This window comes from Rousettus aegyptiacus, unplaced genomic scaffold (genome assembly GCF_014176215.1).
Source record: "Rousettus aegyptiacus isolate mRouAeg1 unplaced genomic scaffold, mRouAeg1.p scaffold_m13_p_11, whole genome shotgun sequence".
Classification (NCBI taxonomy): domain Eukaryota; kingdom Metazoa; phylum Chordata; class Mammalia; order Chiroptera; family Pteropodidae; genus Rousettus; species Rousettus aegyptiacus.
In genome coordinates this window covers 95,603,450-95,619,948 of record NW_023416286.1, presented here as the reverse complement: position 1 = coordinate 95,619,948, position 16,499 = coordinate 95,603,450, and the positions used below count along the sequence as shown (strand labels likewise).

General features: G+C 49.1%; 1 protein-coding gene across 12 annotated transcripts in view; it reads right to left on the bottom strand.

Moving 5' to 3' along the window:
• MCPH1 (microcephalin 1) overlaps window positions 1-8,118 on the bottom strand; it is a 156,862-nt gene extending 148,744 nt beyond the window's left edge. For 11 of the 12 annotated variants that reach the window (XM_036228996.1, XM_036228985.1, XM_036228986.1 and 8 more), the window contains exons 1-3: window positions 7,583-7,683; window positions 6,355-6,446; window positions 2,285-2,403 (exon numbers count right to left, since the gene is read on the bottom strand). In XM_036228996.1, coding sequence (XP_036084889.1) covers window positions 2,285-2,403; window positions 6,355-6,446; window positions 7,583-7,622 — 251 coding nt within the window. In that variant the 5' untranslated portion in view covers window positions 7,623-7,683. Of the gene's footprint in view, window positions 1-2,284; window positions 2,404-6,354; window positions 6,447-7,582; window positions 7,684-7,846 lie in introns of those variants that run through there. The other variant, XM_036228987.1, reaches the window with a different exon arrangement.
• Window positions 8,119-16,499: the final 8,381 nt, after the last annotated feature.

The following is a 16,499-nucleotide window of genomic DNA, read 5'->3' as shown; positions in this document are numbered from 1 at the left end:
AGGGGAGGGGCCTGTGAAGAGTCGGACCAGGTTTGACTCCATTTCCCTGGCCTGCCCTCCATAACCTACACTTTCAGCATTGGACTCTCTGAACAGCCTCCTCTTTCTAAACACAGCCCCCCGTAAAACTCCAACCCTCCCAACCCCCCTAAGATCTGCCGTCTGAATCCATCAGCCTCCCCGTCACCCCGCCCCCCTCCAGGTCCACGGTCCTTTCAGGTCCTTCACTGTGACTACCTCGCGTTCCCCCCCATCCCAGCTCCGGGGGGGGCGGGGGGGGGGTGGCGAGGATGCCTGGCGAAACCCAACCATCGTCAAACCCGACAACAGCCTCGGCCCCCTTCCTGCTGCGGCTGCTGGATGACCAACGGGCTGCCCCTCTGGCCTCATGTTCGACTCACAGCCACCCCCGACCCAGCCGCGAGCCTCGCCCAGGCGTACTTCCAGGGCAGCCCCCAGGTCCGTCCACTCCCGCAGGTGCCCCGACCGCTATTCCACGTGTTCTCGCCAAACCTCCCGCGCCTTTTCCCATTCATTCTCAGACGATAATCTTTCACTTGTCCTCGGTAACAAAGCAGAATCACAGAAGAATGGCCTCAAGTCCTGATGCCCCGTCTACTCAAGCAGCAACTGTCCCCTGCCCTCTGCACTCCCTCCGGCCCCAGGGAGCGGGCCATCCTTGACCTATATAAGCTGTGGGCTACAGAGGGTGATCCGTCTAGCTGTTGTCTGCTAGTCCAGTCCCACGGCCCCCAGGCCCCTCGTGAGAAACGTACGTGCACATCTCTCCCCTTGCCTCTGCACCACAAAAACGTCCCTCTATCCATCAGCATAGAGATGCTGTCGCTTCTCCACCTCAAACGACCCTCCCCACTGCACCGCCCCCCACCCCAAGTACTGCCCTTGACTTCTGTCCCTCATCAGGGCTCGATAGCCCCAACTGCTACTTGACCTCTCCAGTACCCGGAATGCACTGTAACTGCAGGTCGAGACCCCAGAGACCCCGCCCCACCGACCCAGTGCTGACCTCAGACCGGCCTGTAGGCAGCCCCTTTGCCACAGGTGACAACTGCCCTTCCCTTGGAAGCTCTCCTCGCCTGCCGTCTAAACTCCGCCCTCACTGGTCCTCCACCTCTCACACTGGGGCGCCCGACCTGGACCCTCTTTCTTCCCTCTCCACCTATGCCCTGTAGGAGGGCATGTCCAGAATCCAGGCTCTAAGAAAGAGCTGTAAACTGAGCGGCTGTGTTCTGTTTCCAGCCTCGCCCAGGAGCTCCGCAACCACACATCCGACCACCCGGCGCCTGACACACCCCACGGGCACATCCAGGGGGCCTCCTCCCCCCCCCAGAGCCTGGCCTTCCGGGGCCTTCTCAATCTCGGGGATGGCAAATCCACCTTTCCAGTCCTGGGGCCAAAGCCGCATATCACCCGACACCCCCCTTTCTGCACTCACATCCGAACCCGCAGGAGGGCTAGTCTGGCAGGCTGTCACGGACACACCCCGAACCCAAACCCTGGCAACCACGCTGCAGCCAGCCTGGGCCATTAATGGCCTCCCCGTCGCTCTCCTGCTCCCACACACTTCCCTTCTGCCTCGCCCCCCACATCACCTGACTCCCCATTATCCCCCTGACTTCAACCTCCTGCTAAGTACGCTTCCCCCTGAACACTCTTGCCCTGGGCTCAGGTGTGTCCCCTCAAATTCACAAGAAGCCCTAATCCCCAGAGCCCCAAAACATGGCTGCATTTGGAGATGGGGCCTTTAAAGAGAAAATTAAGGTTAAATGAGGTCATATGGGTTGGCCCTAATCAATAGATCTGGCGTTCTTATAAAAGGAGATCAGGACAGACACACTCCAAGAGACCAGGCTGAGACACAGAGATAAGACAGCCAGCCATCTGCAAGCCCAGGAGAGGCCCAGGAGGAACCAAGCTGCCAGTGCGTTGGTCTTGCCTGCTGTTTACGCCCCATTGTTACTGGCAGCCCCCACCACTAACGCGATCTGCCTGGTCACACTCACTTTTACTCTTCCCTGAACACACCAAGCACAGGTACCTCGGGGCCTGTGTGCTCACTTCTCCTCCCAGGAGGCAGGACTGGGGATCACACGTCAGCCACCTTTCAGCTGCGGACGCCAAGGCGTGAGGGTGTTAAATGACGTGCCAGGACAGAGGCACAGAAAAGGCAAATCGAATGTTACCTGGTTCCGTGATCCGTGCAAAACACATCGCATACTTCACCAACACTACATACTTACGGAAAAATAAGAGAAGGACTTACTTTTCAACCCACAGCACTGAAACAAGCTTCACACCTTTCTTCTGCGCTTTGTCCCACGTGCTCTGGTACCCGTCTTTGAACACCACGTGAGTCACTTGTTTGTTAAAAGTTTTTGAAACCTTTAGATAAAGCACAGAAAACAAAATGTGAATGATTACTGTTTGCACAGTTTCACAAAGTGATCTGAGTTGCTTATTTCTTAAAAGTTTTTGAAACCTGTAAAGTGCAGAAAACAAAATGTAAATTACTACTATTTGCAGTGTCATAAAGTAAACATAAGCCAGTGCCACTCATGGAGTATGCAAAACAAACAACAAAATATTAGCAAACTGTATCAACCCATAGAAAAGAAAACACATCCCCATCAGCTGAGTTAATTCCAGGACTACAAAGTTAGTTAACATTAAAAAAAAATCAATAATTATTCACACTAACAAAGTACAAGAGAAAAACCATGATTATCTCAATACACATGCAAAAAACATTTGATCAAATTTAAAAGTTTATTCATGAGGAAAATTCTCGGTAAATTAGGATCTCACAGTTGGTACAAAATTGTACTCAGGAGAAATGATAAAAAGGCTTTTCCCTCGAGAAGACCCCAGACCTGGACATCCGCCCAATGTCTTTCCACTCCACTCCACTGGCCCTCGTCGGTAAAGCCCACCGAGAAAAAGAAATGAAATGTGTTTCAGGTAGAAAAAAATAAAACTGTCCTGTGCACATGTGATTCACTTGCATACGTTTTTAAAATCCTAAAAATACCACAGAATTCATAAATGAGTTGGTAAGTTCTGTGATCACAAAGTGGATAAGAAAAAACTATTTTTATATGCCAGCAGTAGTTAGAAAATGGAATTTTAAAAATACCATTCATAGCAGCATCAAAAATGACCACAGAAAATTATAAAACATTATTCAAACAAATTTAAAAAACCAAAACCAACAAAAGCATATATCATGTCACGGGTTGGAAGATTCAATTTTGTAAAAATGTCAGTTCTCTCCATACTGATCTATTGTGATCAATCCAATTCCAATCAAAATCTCCAAAAAAGGGTTTGCGTTGTAAACTGACATTCTAAAATTCATTTGGAAAGGCAAAAGGCTAAGAATGGCCAGGACACCTTGAAGAACAAAGGAGACTTGTGAAAATTCATTATAGAGAAATTAAGGTAGGGTGACTTGTCCTGAGAGCACAGGTGGATACTGACACCTACGGTCACCTGCCTGACGACAAAGGTGGTGTGGAGCTTGGTTAAAGGACAGTCTTTTCAGTAAACGGTGTTGTGCACCATGAATACTCACACGGAAAAAAACGAAACTATTTCATACCATATCTGAAATTAATTCCAGACATACTGTAAATCCAAATGGGAAGGCAAAATGATAAAGCTTCCTGAAAATAACAGAGGAGAAAGTCTTAACCTTGGTGTGGGAACACGTTCTTAAACAAGACACACAAAAATGCTCACCATAAAGGGAGAAACTTCGTCATGTCCTCTCCCAAATCCACCACCCACACAGACACCTGTTCACAGCTGAACTAACTCCCTGACAGCAGCCAGCGCTCAGCTCACCATGTCCTTCCCCGTATCTGTTATCAAGACACCGTCAAGAAGGTGAAAAGGAGCCAGAGTGACAAGGTATTGCAATTCAAATAACTGACAAAGGGGTCACCGAGAAAGTACAGAGAATGCTTACAAATCAAGGAGAAAAAGAAAAACACAATGGAAACATGAACTGAGACTGGAACAAGCTCCTCAAGACAAATGAAGGAACGAGCAGGAGAAGGCACTCGGTCCGCGGTGACACACCACCAGGAACGCACCGGGCGGCTGGGAGTGGAGGCTGACGAAGCCACGCACGGGCGGCCGCACGTGCAGGGCGCACGCTTCACTCGCTGGCCCGAGCACGCGCCGACTCGCCCACTGCACAAACCCGGGAGGAAATCACTGCCCGTTTTCTCAGATAAGACAATGGCTTTTTTGTTAGGCAAGAAAATGTCCTCGTTCTTAGAGGACACATCCTAAATATGTTCAGGGGCAAATTATGGTATCTGAGACTGTTACAGTAATTCGCGTGGCAAACATGATTTCTAGTGTGTGTGTGTGTGCGTGCGTGTGTGTGAGACATAAGAATTTAAAAGTGGTGTTTCTCACTGTCGCTACTGTTGCAGTGGTCTGTATGTGTGTGACCCAGATAATGCAAACCTCCCAAAAACGTCTTAGCTGCCCGAAGTGTGTGACACAGACAGACACCCGAGGGGCTGGCTGACAGGACACCGCAGACGTCCTCACAGAGGATAAGGCGACCGGGACTCCAATGCACTCAGAGAGCGTGGCCCCCGTCCTCCCGGGACTCCGCCCCCCGACTCTCGGCTCCTGATGCTCCGCTCTGAAGAGGAGGCTCCGCTGATCGGCCCCCGCAGGTCGACAGCGCCCGAGCCAGCCGTGACCGGCCACCGCTCACTGCGCGTCTCGTCCCCGCCAGCTCCGCCGGGGGGTCTCCAGGTCTGAAACCCACCGGGACCTGGTGTGACGAAACTCGTGAGATGCTCTGGCAACTATTCGTGTGTCATCCTTGCTTAGCTGGTTCCTCGCTGGGCTCGTCACATATACGCATCTCAGACGACGAGCTCTCCGACGCTCGCCCTGGCTCAGCCTCTGTCCACGGAGACGTTGGACAGAGACTTTCAGAGAGTTCAGGAAAAAATACACGCACAGTTTCGAGATGGAGACAAAGCAGGTATGTTAAGAGGCTGACAAGTATTGGCTCTGTGTTCACTATAGTACTATTCTTTCAACTTCCTATTTGAAAATTTTCAATATAAAGGGTAAAAAACAAAAAAATGCAAGTCACCTAAGACCTTAATACTACCCACAAATGCCATTTTGTCAGCTCCCATGTCCCGTGGCTTTGTTCTCAGCCAAAACTGATCGCCGGGGTTCTGCCTTCCTGCCTATCAGGGAAAAGGTGCCTTCTGAGGCTCAAAAGCGAGCCCTGCCCGTGGATACTGAAAGCCCCCAGCCCAGTCTGCTGACCCTCCATCTCCCCAGCAGGGCAGGGAGGAGGGTGAGGGGGCCCGCGCCAAGTCCAGGAGCACCCACTCTTTCCTGAGGTGGGCACCCCGAGGTTTCAAGCCCCGGGCACCTCTCCCACCTCCCCCTAATCCCTGGCAATGCCTTCGGGGATCTGCTCACCCGTGCCGACCTCTCAGCCACCTTCCCCCACCCCCCAAACACGCTGTGTTCACAGGCAAACTCCCCGGCAGCAGTCCACTCTCCCAATTCCCGTTCCGCGTACCCCAAGGACTGAGCTCTCCAGGGACTGCTGGACCAATTCCACCCCCTTTAGGCAGCTCCCAGGGACCGCAGCGCACTCAACCACGACCTTCGCGCTAGGCCTCGAATCTACAGCACGGCCAGGCTCGACTGTCCGGACAGGCCCGCAGCGCTTCACACGTCCATCACTGGGGTCTGCCCTCCTCTGACTTCCAGACTTGTCTCCCAGGTTCTCCTGGCATTCCTCTCCACTTCTGTCGCTGGCTCCACCGCCCCGTTAGCAGCCCCTGAAATACTCAATAGGCTCCACCTCCAGCATGTCACCTTCTCACCACCTCGGTCCTCGCCAGGACCTGGGCCTCACCCCACCCGTAGGCTCTGGAGCCCTAAAACCTTGTTTCTAGCCTTGACTACCTCGAGTTCCAGATTTGTATACCCAAATGTCGATCAGATATTCCCACTGTGCCCAGTTCACAGCCTTTAACACCTGTTCCTCTCCATGCATTCCTCACTTTGCTCAACCGCATCGTGCATCCAGGTAGCCAATGGACACGGTCCACCTTTTCACCCTGGAGTTCTTCTCTCTCATAAGCACAGACCAACTGTTCTGTAAACACTACGGTTCGAAATTCTTTGTACCCATGGTTCTCTTTTTCTCCTCCCATTTACCCACTGTCTACTTTTTCCTTCGTGTTCTAAGAAATAACTGCCAAAATAAGAAAATGCAAATATATCTCATCATGTACCAGAGGGCTAGCATATGTAGCAACTGCAAAATGAACTTACCTTTGCCCCCATAGCCACAAGTTGGTTTGTAAATGTCTTCGAATAATTTTCTGTTCCGTTGGCTGACCACACTTCGACATAAGCCACAACATCTGAAAATAAGGAAGATGTTAGCATGAAATACCGTTGAAATTCCAGTATCCCTCACTCAAGGATTTTGACAGATTTTTCTCTTGTTCTATTAAAAAATTTTTTAATTCCTTCTAGTACAAGCCTAATTAAAACAGCATTAGTGCTATGACAGTTCTTAGAATTTCAAGCAAAGAACAACTTTACTCATACACGGCACAGTTTGCATTAAGACGAGATGCTCTTCCCAAATTCCTAGACCAGGCTTAACTTTTCTGGTGTTTTCTTTTCTCCCAACCATTTAAATAGTACAAAACAGTCTTGGCTTGTAGTCCCTACAAAAACAGGCAGCAGGCAGAATGGGGGAGAGGGGGGACTGGGGCACCCAGGGTGCTCGGTTCGTTTTAGTGGATATCTTTCTCAGAAACTAACGCTTTAAAAGAATTTCCAGGTGTGCCACCCTAAAAAGCTATCCGCAAAGCAAAAGGAAAGTCAGGTTAATTTAATAAAATTAAATCAGGAAAACAGCCACAACTGACTAGAGTTCGTCAAGCCTTTGCTCTTCTGACCGTAGGGTCCGTGCGCGCTCCAGGCCCCTGCGCACAGACCCTGCACCCATGACCCCTCTTCGCCAACCGCTACATTTCTCCAGTGCCCCGATCCTCCCCTCAGCAAGGTGGCCCGGTGACCTCTCCAGGGATCGGGAGCCGCAGACGAGGCGCCGGGGCTCAAGCCCCCCGCGCCCGCCCGGCTACGCGAGGACGGAGGGCCCCGCACCTGTGCGGCGCGGTGGACCAGGGCGCCGGGGCCGGTGAGGTTAGGACAGTATCCCTCAAGCACTCGGCAGTCCCGGGACACAATTCCCCGGCGCGGGGCGGCTCCTGTCACCATGGCAACGCTGACAGGGGCGCGCGAGGGAGCCGCGGTCCTCGCCCCCGTTCCACCGCCCCCCACGCCCGTGCGGTGACCCGTCAGGCGAAGGCGAGAGGAGCGAAGCGGCCACCGCTCCGGGCCCCGGCGCCTGCCCGGCCCACGTGGGGCGCGCACGGTCCCGGGCTCGGGACAGACCCCGCGCCCGCAGGCGGCCGGCTGGCCTCCGGGGTGCCGCTGCCCTCTCGCGCGCCCCCCAGCCCGGGCCGGGCGGCGGAACCGCTCTCACCTTTCAGCACCGCGACGCCCGGCGCCGCGGGAGCCGCCATGAGGCGCGCAGGGATCCGCAGCGGCCGCGCCGCGCCAGGCCAGGCCCGCGCGCGACACTGCGCATGCGCAGGGCGGGCGGGCGCGCGCCGCGCCTCCCCGGCGGCCGGAGGGCGGGGCCGCGTCCTCCCGCTGGTCACAGGGACTGACGCCCCCGAAGCCCGAGTGGAACCCTTCTGTCGCCACGAGGAGGCTTACGAGCTCCCGGCGCCCCACTGGGGCTCACCTGGGAGCAGGGCCGGGGGACCGCAGACCCTGACTGCTCGGAATCGCCTCGTCGCCCCACGCGCACCGCGCTCCCGAGCGCCGCCCTGGCGTCAGCGCGCGGGATGACTGCTCGGAAGACCGGACCCCGGGGGCCTGGGCGGGGATGGACTGACGACGCTGGACCTCAGGCCTCGCGGCCCGGGTCTCCGGACCTCCGATCCCACCGAGGGACCCCGCGCCCGGCGGCCGCTCTCGAACCCTGCCGCTCGCAAATCCCGGGACTGCCTTCCTCCGGCCGGACCGGGCGGCCGCGCGCCCAGGAGCCGCCCCGCCTCCGGCTTCAAACCTCGCGCGCGCCCAGGCCCCGCCCCGGCCCCTCCAGGCCCCGCCCCGAGGCTGCGCGCATGCGTCCGCGGGAGCGCGAGCCCGGCGCGTCTGCCCAGCCCGCCCGGACTTGACCTTAGGTGTCTTGCTTGTCTTCTGATTAAAGTTATCCATTTAATAAGAACGCTGTATAAATATCAAGCTCCAGTTGGTTATTTGATCTTTCACATGGGTAAAGTTTAGGAGTTCGAAACTACTTTATGTATACTCGAGGTGCTTTAGAAAAGGAGAAGCAGGCTACTCCATGTTGGGGGTGTTACAAATATGGGAAAAGAAGGCTGGAATAAACTGCTGGGCTTGGTTTGTGGTTTTAAACAGATACACAAAAATAAAGGAGTAGAAATAGGTGATGTCGAATCGGAGTGGATACCTAGTTGTGGGTACGGATCTAGGTGTCATTGCATTTTCTAGCTCCTTCCTCTGAGACTGCCTATGATGTCCAGGTAACAAATAGCACCCAGGGCCCAGAACTTAGTCTCTAAACACTATTTTCCATTAAAGAAATAAAGTTTCCATGAAGAATGGCTACTAATTCCATGGCTGAAGCGGGGAAATTACAACATAAATCTGGAACAAAAATGTGCCAGAAAGGAAGTGTTCAAATAATAAAGACATGTCAAAAGGACGGGAACCAGCTGAAGATCTCCCACTGGCGAAAAATGGGACAATTTTAGGATCAAAGTAAGTAATATTAGCAGATTGTAATCTACAAAATAAATTGTGAGCCTGTATTAATAGGAGCGAATGTAACTTTATTACAGTAGTATTGTAACATTTAAAAGGATGAAGGAATTAGAATAGAATCAACTGGCAACAATTGTTTCAGACAACTATCAATTGATGTCAAAACTTGAGTGAAAGTATAAGAAACAGGATATTTTAATACTTTCGAAGTATCTCCCCACAGTATTGGAGGGATCACTTATAAGTTATATGTCTAACCACCGTGCCGTACATCTGAAAGTAATAACGACTGTCAATTTGAAAAAATACTATCTCCCCACAAAATTTGTATTCATCACGAAGGGAAAAACAGTAAGTTTAGAGTGAAGAAACACAGTACACATCACCAGTAACCAGTGATCAAACCCCCTGTGCTTCTTGATGATGATGCATCGAGGACGGCAAAGTACCACTTCTGGAGGTTCCTGCTGGTAATGCATAGCTTGAATCTAATTCTGAGGAAACAGCAGACAAATCCAAACAGGGGTATTCTATGAAATAACTGGCCTGCCTGCTTCAGAAACATCAAGGTCATGAAAATCCAAGAAATATGACCAACTGTGTCAGACTATTGGAAACTAAAGAGACATTTAGTAATGAAAATAATGTATGATTATGGATTGGCTCATAGACCAGAAAATAAAACAATTTTTTCTCTGAAGAATATTAATGAGACAATTGGTAAAATTTGAAAAGACCCTCAGGTTAGATAGTAGTATATAAATGTTCATTTCTTTCTTGTGATCATTGTATTTAAGAAAATGTCTTATTTTAGGGAAACACACACAGAAGTGTTTAGGGGTAAAGGAACATGTCTGCAACTTCCTCTCAAACGTGTCGGGGAAAAACGTACATATGCACACACACATCCATCCGTAGACGTAGAGAGGGGTTGCAAAAACAGATGTGGTAAAATGTTAACATATGGGGAATGGTGGAAATTCTTTGTACTATTTTTGTACTTTTTCTACAAGCCTGAATTCTTTCAAAATAAAAAGGTGAAAAAAATTACAGCAGGAAAATGGCTGTCTGGGCTGGACCGTGATCAGTCCCGATGGCCATAACCCCTCAGCTAGAAGACGAGTAAGTGGTGGTCTCGCCATGCCCAGCTCAGTCCCCACACGTGAGTGCACCGCATGGCGAGAGAAAATTAAGGGTCTAAGAACATGCAAGCAAGAAATCAATGTTGTCATTGAACTGTTTTACCCTGTCGACCGAAAAGCAATTTCTGCTATACAATTTTTATAATCATTTCTGTTAAAGATGGGATGATTTTAGTATAGAATTCTAAGGTCTAGGAAAATACTGATATAAAATACTATACTAAAAAAAACCCCTTTATTCCTTAATTAAGTAAGCTGGAAAGATATTTACTGTCCAGAATATAGAGTCTCAAGTGTAAAGGTATTTTGATTTAGTGCTGTTTCAAGAAGAGTTTCAAAGCTGTAACAAAAATTCTTGTGAAACAAGAATTATTTTTAAAAAGAACATCAGTGTATTGAAAAAGACCCGTCCCTGACACACAATACTACATTTAAACAATATTATCATCCAATCCAACATATTCATTTTAGAGATTAGAAAAATAAGGCTAACAGCTCAAAATCAGAGCCACTTAAATTAGTATCAGTCCTAGAACTCAGGTCTTGAGATGTCAGATCCAGTTTGATTGATTTTTTTCATTCTACATTCCTTCCCTAGATATTTACTGAGCACTTTCCATGTACCCAGAACTGCGTGAGGATTTGAGCATGTGTAAATACGACCCCCTCCTCATCCGATTCACTCTCTCTTCAGATCAGAAGGAGACTCTATCATCTAAGCTAAGGACTATATAGCTCATCATCAACAACAAAGCTAATTAAAGTTAATGAGTTCAAAGAAACAACATTTGCACTAATACACTCTAGTTTTATATTTGTTATTGCATTTCTTTTCATGATTTTTAAAAATATCACTTAATCTAAAGAAAGAATCTAGTAACGTCTAATATAAGGTATCTGAGCTTCATCTTTTTCCTCTCTGCAGAATAAAAGATGAAAGCCATTTTTCTCTGTGGACATTCACCTGGAGTAAAAGGGGTGTGTACTAGGAAGCCCTTTTAGACACACTTGGGGCATAGGGAAAGCTGAAAATATTGACTCTTGTGAGACGCGCACTTCAGCTCGGAAGGCGGCGGGCTTTTCAGAGGCTTCTTCCTGACAACCCGACAATAGCAGGACAGGAATCAGGGTGTTAGGGCTCTGAGAAGGCCCGACGGAAGTCAGAGGAAAGACCCAGGGCTTCAGAAGGCAGTCCTCGTGCCCCGGAGCCTGGAGTCCCTCTGGAACCTTCCATTCTCAGTAGCACTAGGGCATGACTGGACCTGGGTTTCCTAGGAACTTATGACTTTCAAAGGTGAAGCATAGATCATGGAGTTATATCTTCCTTTACGGTGTTTCTACAACAACAAAAAGCGAAGAAAGAAGGTAGAGAGAAACTCAACTACCAAAACTTAAATCTAATAAAAACTTTTATTTCCTAGTGAGACTATAACTCGTTATTAATAGTAGAAGCAAATATGGCATTTTTCTTGAATAAAAATAGTGAAATGCACTTCTCTCAAAATTTTTAAAATGAGTGTTATTGGATGATATAGAATAACAGGCTTGGAGTAATGATGTAAAAAAACATGAATATGTGAACTGAGGTAAATGAATGGAAAGGGAAGAAAAAGCAGAGGGCACGAAAAATCAAAGGCCTGACATTATTTGCAAGAACAATAATGAATGACTTTAGTTTTGTAGCTTGGCACTATCTCACAGCAACGAAAACGGAATTCGATAGTAAGTCAAGAAAGGGAGGCGGAAGAGTTCTTCAGGGAATTCCCCGGGCTGTGCCGTCCGGCCGCGGTCGCGTGAGGGCCTCTTGCGTGGGCGTTCTCCTTGCCTGGCCATTTCGCCGAAGCGCCTGAACACGCACAGCTGGCTGTCCTGATTCCTGGTGGGGTCTGTGTGAAGCTCATCACAAAACCGCGTTCGCTCTGCTGCCCTCTTGTCAGATCACCAGGGAATCGCCTCTTTTGTAAGGACTGACTTTATTTAATCACAATTACGCAAGTAATTGTGATCAAGAATGTAAGTTAGCTTCTTTCTCTCCCCACTGTCCTTCTGACTGCTCTTAGCATCTGCCTCCCTCATCTCCTCGGCAGATATTTACCAGACACAGTGGAAGCATCTAGAGATACGGCAGTGAGCAAAACAGCCATGAAGGGGAGCGGAATGCATTACCATGGACCAGGTTTGAAGGGATTTTCTGTGGCCTGAAGCTACTGTCCCTCACACTCTTATTCTGATTCAAAACTAAATTGCCTTAAATCCTTCCTGGAAGCAAAGAGATAAATGTGGAAAGTGCTCACAATATACTGTTACACTGGGGAAAAAAAAAGGTGGAGAGCACCAAGTGATGTACGGCAGGACCTCGAATTTGTTGAAAGTTCTCTATTCTGGGGCTATAGTCCAGCCAGGACACATCGATACAGCAACGCTGGCTCCTGAGACACCTCAGCACTCGCTGGCTTGAGCCACAGGGGGATTTACTGCCCTCTCTGCCCCACTTCCTCTGCCTGGCTGGCCATTGAGAGTGATAAAAGTGTCTCTTGCTATGTAAATGAGGCGACTCTTGGACTTGGGGATAGGGCTGGTTGCCAAACTCAGAATTAGAGGGTTGGAACTTTCAGTCCCATCCTCTGATCTCTAGAGCGAGGCAAGGACTTAGATTTCTCTTGAATACTTAGTGGAAGCTGCTTATGTTTTTCTAGATGTTTAGTCTGGATCCTGAAATGACTCAGAATTTCCCGGACTTGGTAGTCCTTAGTCCTGTCCTGTTTCCAATTGAATTAGACACCTGCGTATAGTTATAAGCTAGAATAATCATTGTATCGCTACCTGCTTTTTGTGAACAGCTGAATAGTCGCAAAGACTTAGCCTGTTTCCAGTGAGTACGGTGGGCTAGGTATCCGGGCCAACCATCCCATTCAAGAGAGACAGGAAATGCCATGCGAAACAGGACAGCAAGGCTGTGAGGAGCTCGGAGCGGTGGGGAGGAGGCGGAAACCTGTGCACCGGGCGTTGGACTTCTGCTCGGAAATCATTTACTGCCTCGATCCTTGAGCCTCAGGTCAGGGCCTGGCCCCAGGTAGAGAGTGGAATCAGAGACCCTCCCATGAAATCAGGACCTTACGGGGCTATACCACAAGTCAACTCCCGCTGCCTCACTCCGAGAAAAGTCACCTTGACATGGAATAGACCTGTTTAGAAAACACAAAACTGCGTTTGAGAAGCTGTGCAAAACTTCTGTGCAAAATTCCCGTTACCTGGTGCTCCAGGTCAGCACGACCCACGCGTTTACGTTGAGTGACCGGGGCTCAGAGTACACCCAGGCGCTTGGCAGAAGGAAACGCGGGCCCTGGAGGTTTCTTGGAACCTGGGGTCAGGAGACAGGGGGCAACTTCACATTTATTGGTCAGCAATGACTCTAGGGGCCAGCCCAGGTTTGAGGGGAGGGGACAGCATGGGTTGGGGGCGTCTGGAGCTTGGGGTGCTGACGCGTGAGCCGACAGCTCTGACAGCGTGCGGGGTCCGGGCTGCTTTTCCCTCGGAGCGAGCCGGCTAGCCTGCGCTGCTTCGTGACAGGGGCACTGAGTGACCGCGCGCTTAGGAGCTTACATTCTGCTTGCTCTAGCAGGTTCTGAGAGGGCCACGCACAAACCTCCAACTACGGCTGTTTACTAATTTACTTCTCTTTTATAGTTTTGTGAGTTGCTGCTTTGACTATTTGAAGCACATATGCTCATGGAAAATTATCTGCTCCATTTCAAGCCTTCGGTTGATTTTCAACTCATGCTTATTCTTCCTACTGATATCCTGTTGGTCTTTTGGCACGAGTTGTCCAGATGACCAGCCGGAAGCCACAGTCTAAAGTTGAGTCTGACGTATCCTCGCTCTGGGAACCAGACCTCTCATTACAGGGAATTCGGGGTTCTAGGAGCCCTGCGCCAGAACCAGGATGAAGACCGCACGCGTGTTTCTTAGCATAAATCTCACCGTCACAGGCATGCAGTTCGTATATTCACATTACTGTGTTAAAAACACATGGCTGTGCAAAATATGGTGTTACACACGTGCAGTCACATTTTTCATCTCGCAAAGCTGAAACTCTGTCCCCATCAAACCCTGCCTCCCTCTTCCTTCCTCGCCCAGCCTCTGGCACCCATCATTCCACTTTGTCTCTATGAAGTTGGCGATTCTACATAGCTCACACAGGCAGAGTCGTATGTTGTTTGTCCTTTTGTGACTGGCTTATTTCACTTAGCATGATGTCCCCGGGTTCATCTGTGCTATAGCATGGGTATGAATTCCCTTCCTTTTTAAGACTGAATAATACTTCATTGTGTGCTTCTTTGATAGAGAGACTCTGGGTCTCTCAGAATCTTCCTTAATTCCAACTTCTCCCTGGCCTTCAGGAGAATAACTCCTGTAGGTATGCTAATTAACCACAGGAATTCTGCTTGAGCCTCGAACATTTTGTAAAAACAGCCCCTTGTCAGAAGAAAGAGGTGGGGAAAATAGGTACAAAATAATGACCGTTTAGCAAAGACTCAGATTTTGGGGGAGGGGCGGTCAGTGAGCAGACTGGAGACAAAGGGATTTCGAGACTTTACGCTCTTCCTTGGACCCCTCCCTGTCAGGGCCTCGCTGCCGATGGCCGTCACCCACCTCTTGCCCAACTCGTCCTCCCTTCCCTTGACATAAAAGATGCCTGAATTTGGGGCTGTCTTCAGATGGATTTGTGGAAGCGTTAAGACCCCCCGTCTTTTTCAGCTCGCACCTTTTTCGATCAATAAATCTTTCCTTATTCCAAAGCCTGATGTTTTGAACACCGGACTTTGAAGTGCCGAGCACGCGAGCCTTGAAACAGTGACAGATCTGGCACACCTGGCTCGACCCCTCGTCTGCCACGGACCCTGGGCTGCCTGTGCCTCTCGGCTCCTGTTGTAGGAATGAACTTCTCTGGGAAATCCTGCTGTCAGTTCTTTTGATGTATGTCTGTCTACCCGGAGGTGGGATCGCTGGATCACACGGGCATTCGGGCATTCGTTACCTGACCTTTATAAATATTTCTTCAAAGAATGTGTTCCCTACATGTTTTAATTGCTGATAAAGAAAGGATCAACTGGACATTATTATTCCGTGTAAATGCAAATACCATCATTCTGTTTTGACAGTCTTCATTTCTTTTCCCAGTCACTATCATCAAGCCTCTTTATTCCAAAATACTTTAGTGGTAAAGAGGAGACGTAATCAGTCAGCAGGGTTGGAGTCCTATAAATATGGCACCTCAGAGAGCAGTAAACAATTTCACAGCCCCGAGGAACTGAACATGACCAAATAAAAACTGGGTGGAAAAAGGAAAGATCTGGAGAAAAAATTGGGGGAGAATGAAACACTCTCTTTAAATCGTAGAGGAAAGTGTTATCTATGTTCCCATTTAAAATTTTAGGTGACTTTTCGTGCACGATCTGGATTAAAAAGTTGTGTAAAAACACCTTTATGAAACACGTTGGGTGGAGCTCATGCCTGTGGGATCGGTGACTGTCTTCATTTCCTCTTTTGGGGCAGAAGCGCTGAGTGGTTTCACTTATGCTTTAAAGCAATATAATTAAAAAAAAATTTTCTTGCAATTTCAATCTCATTTGTCAGTATTTTCATTTGTTTTCTATGAGAGAAATTACTTAGATGATTCATACTTCAACAGCAATCCTTTTAAAAATTTCGACTTGAGAATTAGGGCAGCAAAAATTGTTTTTTTTTCATTGGTTTTAATAAATGGTATAGTCAAAAACTGTTTACTGATTATAAAGTTAATGAGAAAAGCATCAAGATAGAGACTTTGGCAACTTGAGCTAATCAGTTTCTGAGAGTCCCAGGCATGTGGCCAGCTCCATGGGGCCACCCAGGACCTGCTGTGCGCACTCTGATGCCTGCCCGGGGTGGGGGACTAGACTGCACACACAAAACGTGTGATCTGAGCACTGACCAGCGTTTTTGTTAGAGCAACTGACACCTCTACTGGTTGGGCTGAATACCCTCCTGCAGTGAAAGTCCAGGTTCCTGGAATTTTAGGTCGGATCATACTGTGCGATCCCAGAATGGCTTGTTAGTGATGGACCCTTGTCTCAGTCTGCAAAGTCACGTAACTCAAGGATGGGGAGACATACCGATTGCAGGATCAGCTGAACTCACCAGCATGGCAGATGGGGGACTTACGGGCTGTGCCCAATAAGGAAATGAGTCCACTTTTTAACATCCAGCTGGCTGCCAAAGAACCGCCACCCGAGTCAGTTTTTTGTGTTAAGGTATATTGAAGGCTGGTAGCAGTTGAATATTTCACATCTTAGTCTTGTGATACAGATGGAGAAATATGTACTCCAAGGTCACAGACTAAGAGAACGTAGTCATGGACGGGTGTTATGGACAGTTATGTCCCCTTGAAGTTCATATGTTGAAGTCCTAACTCCCAATGTG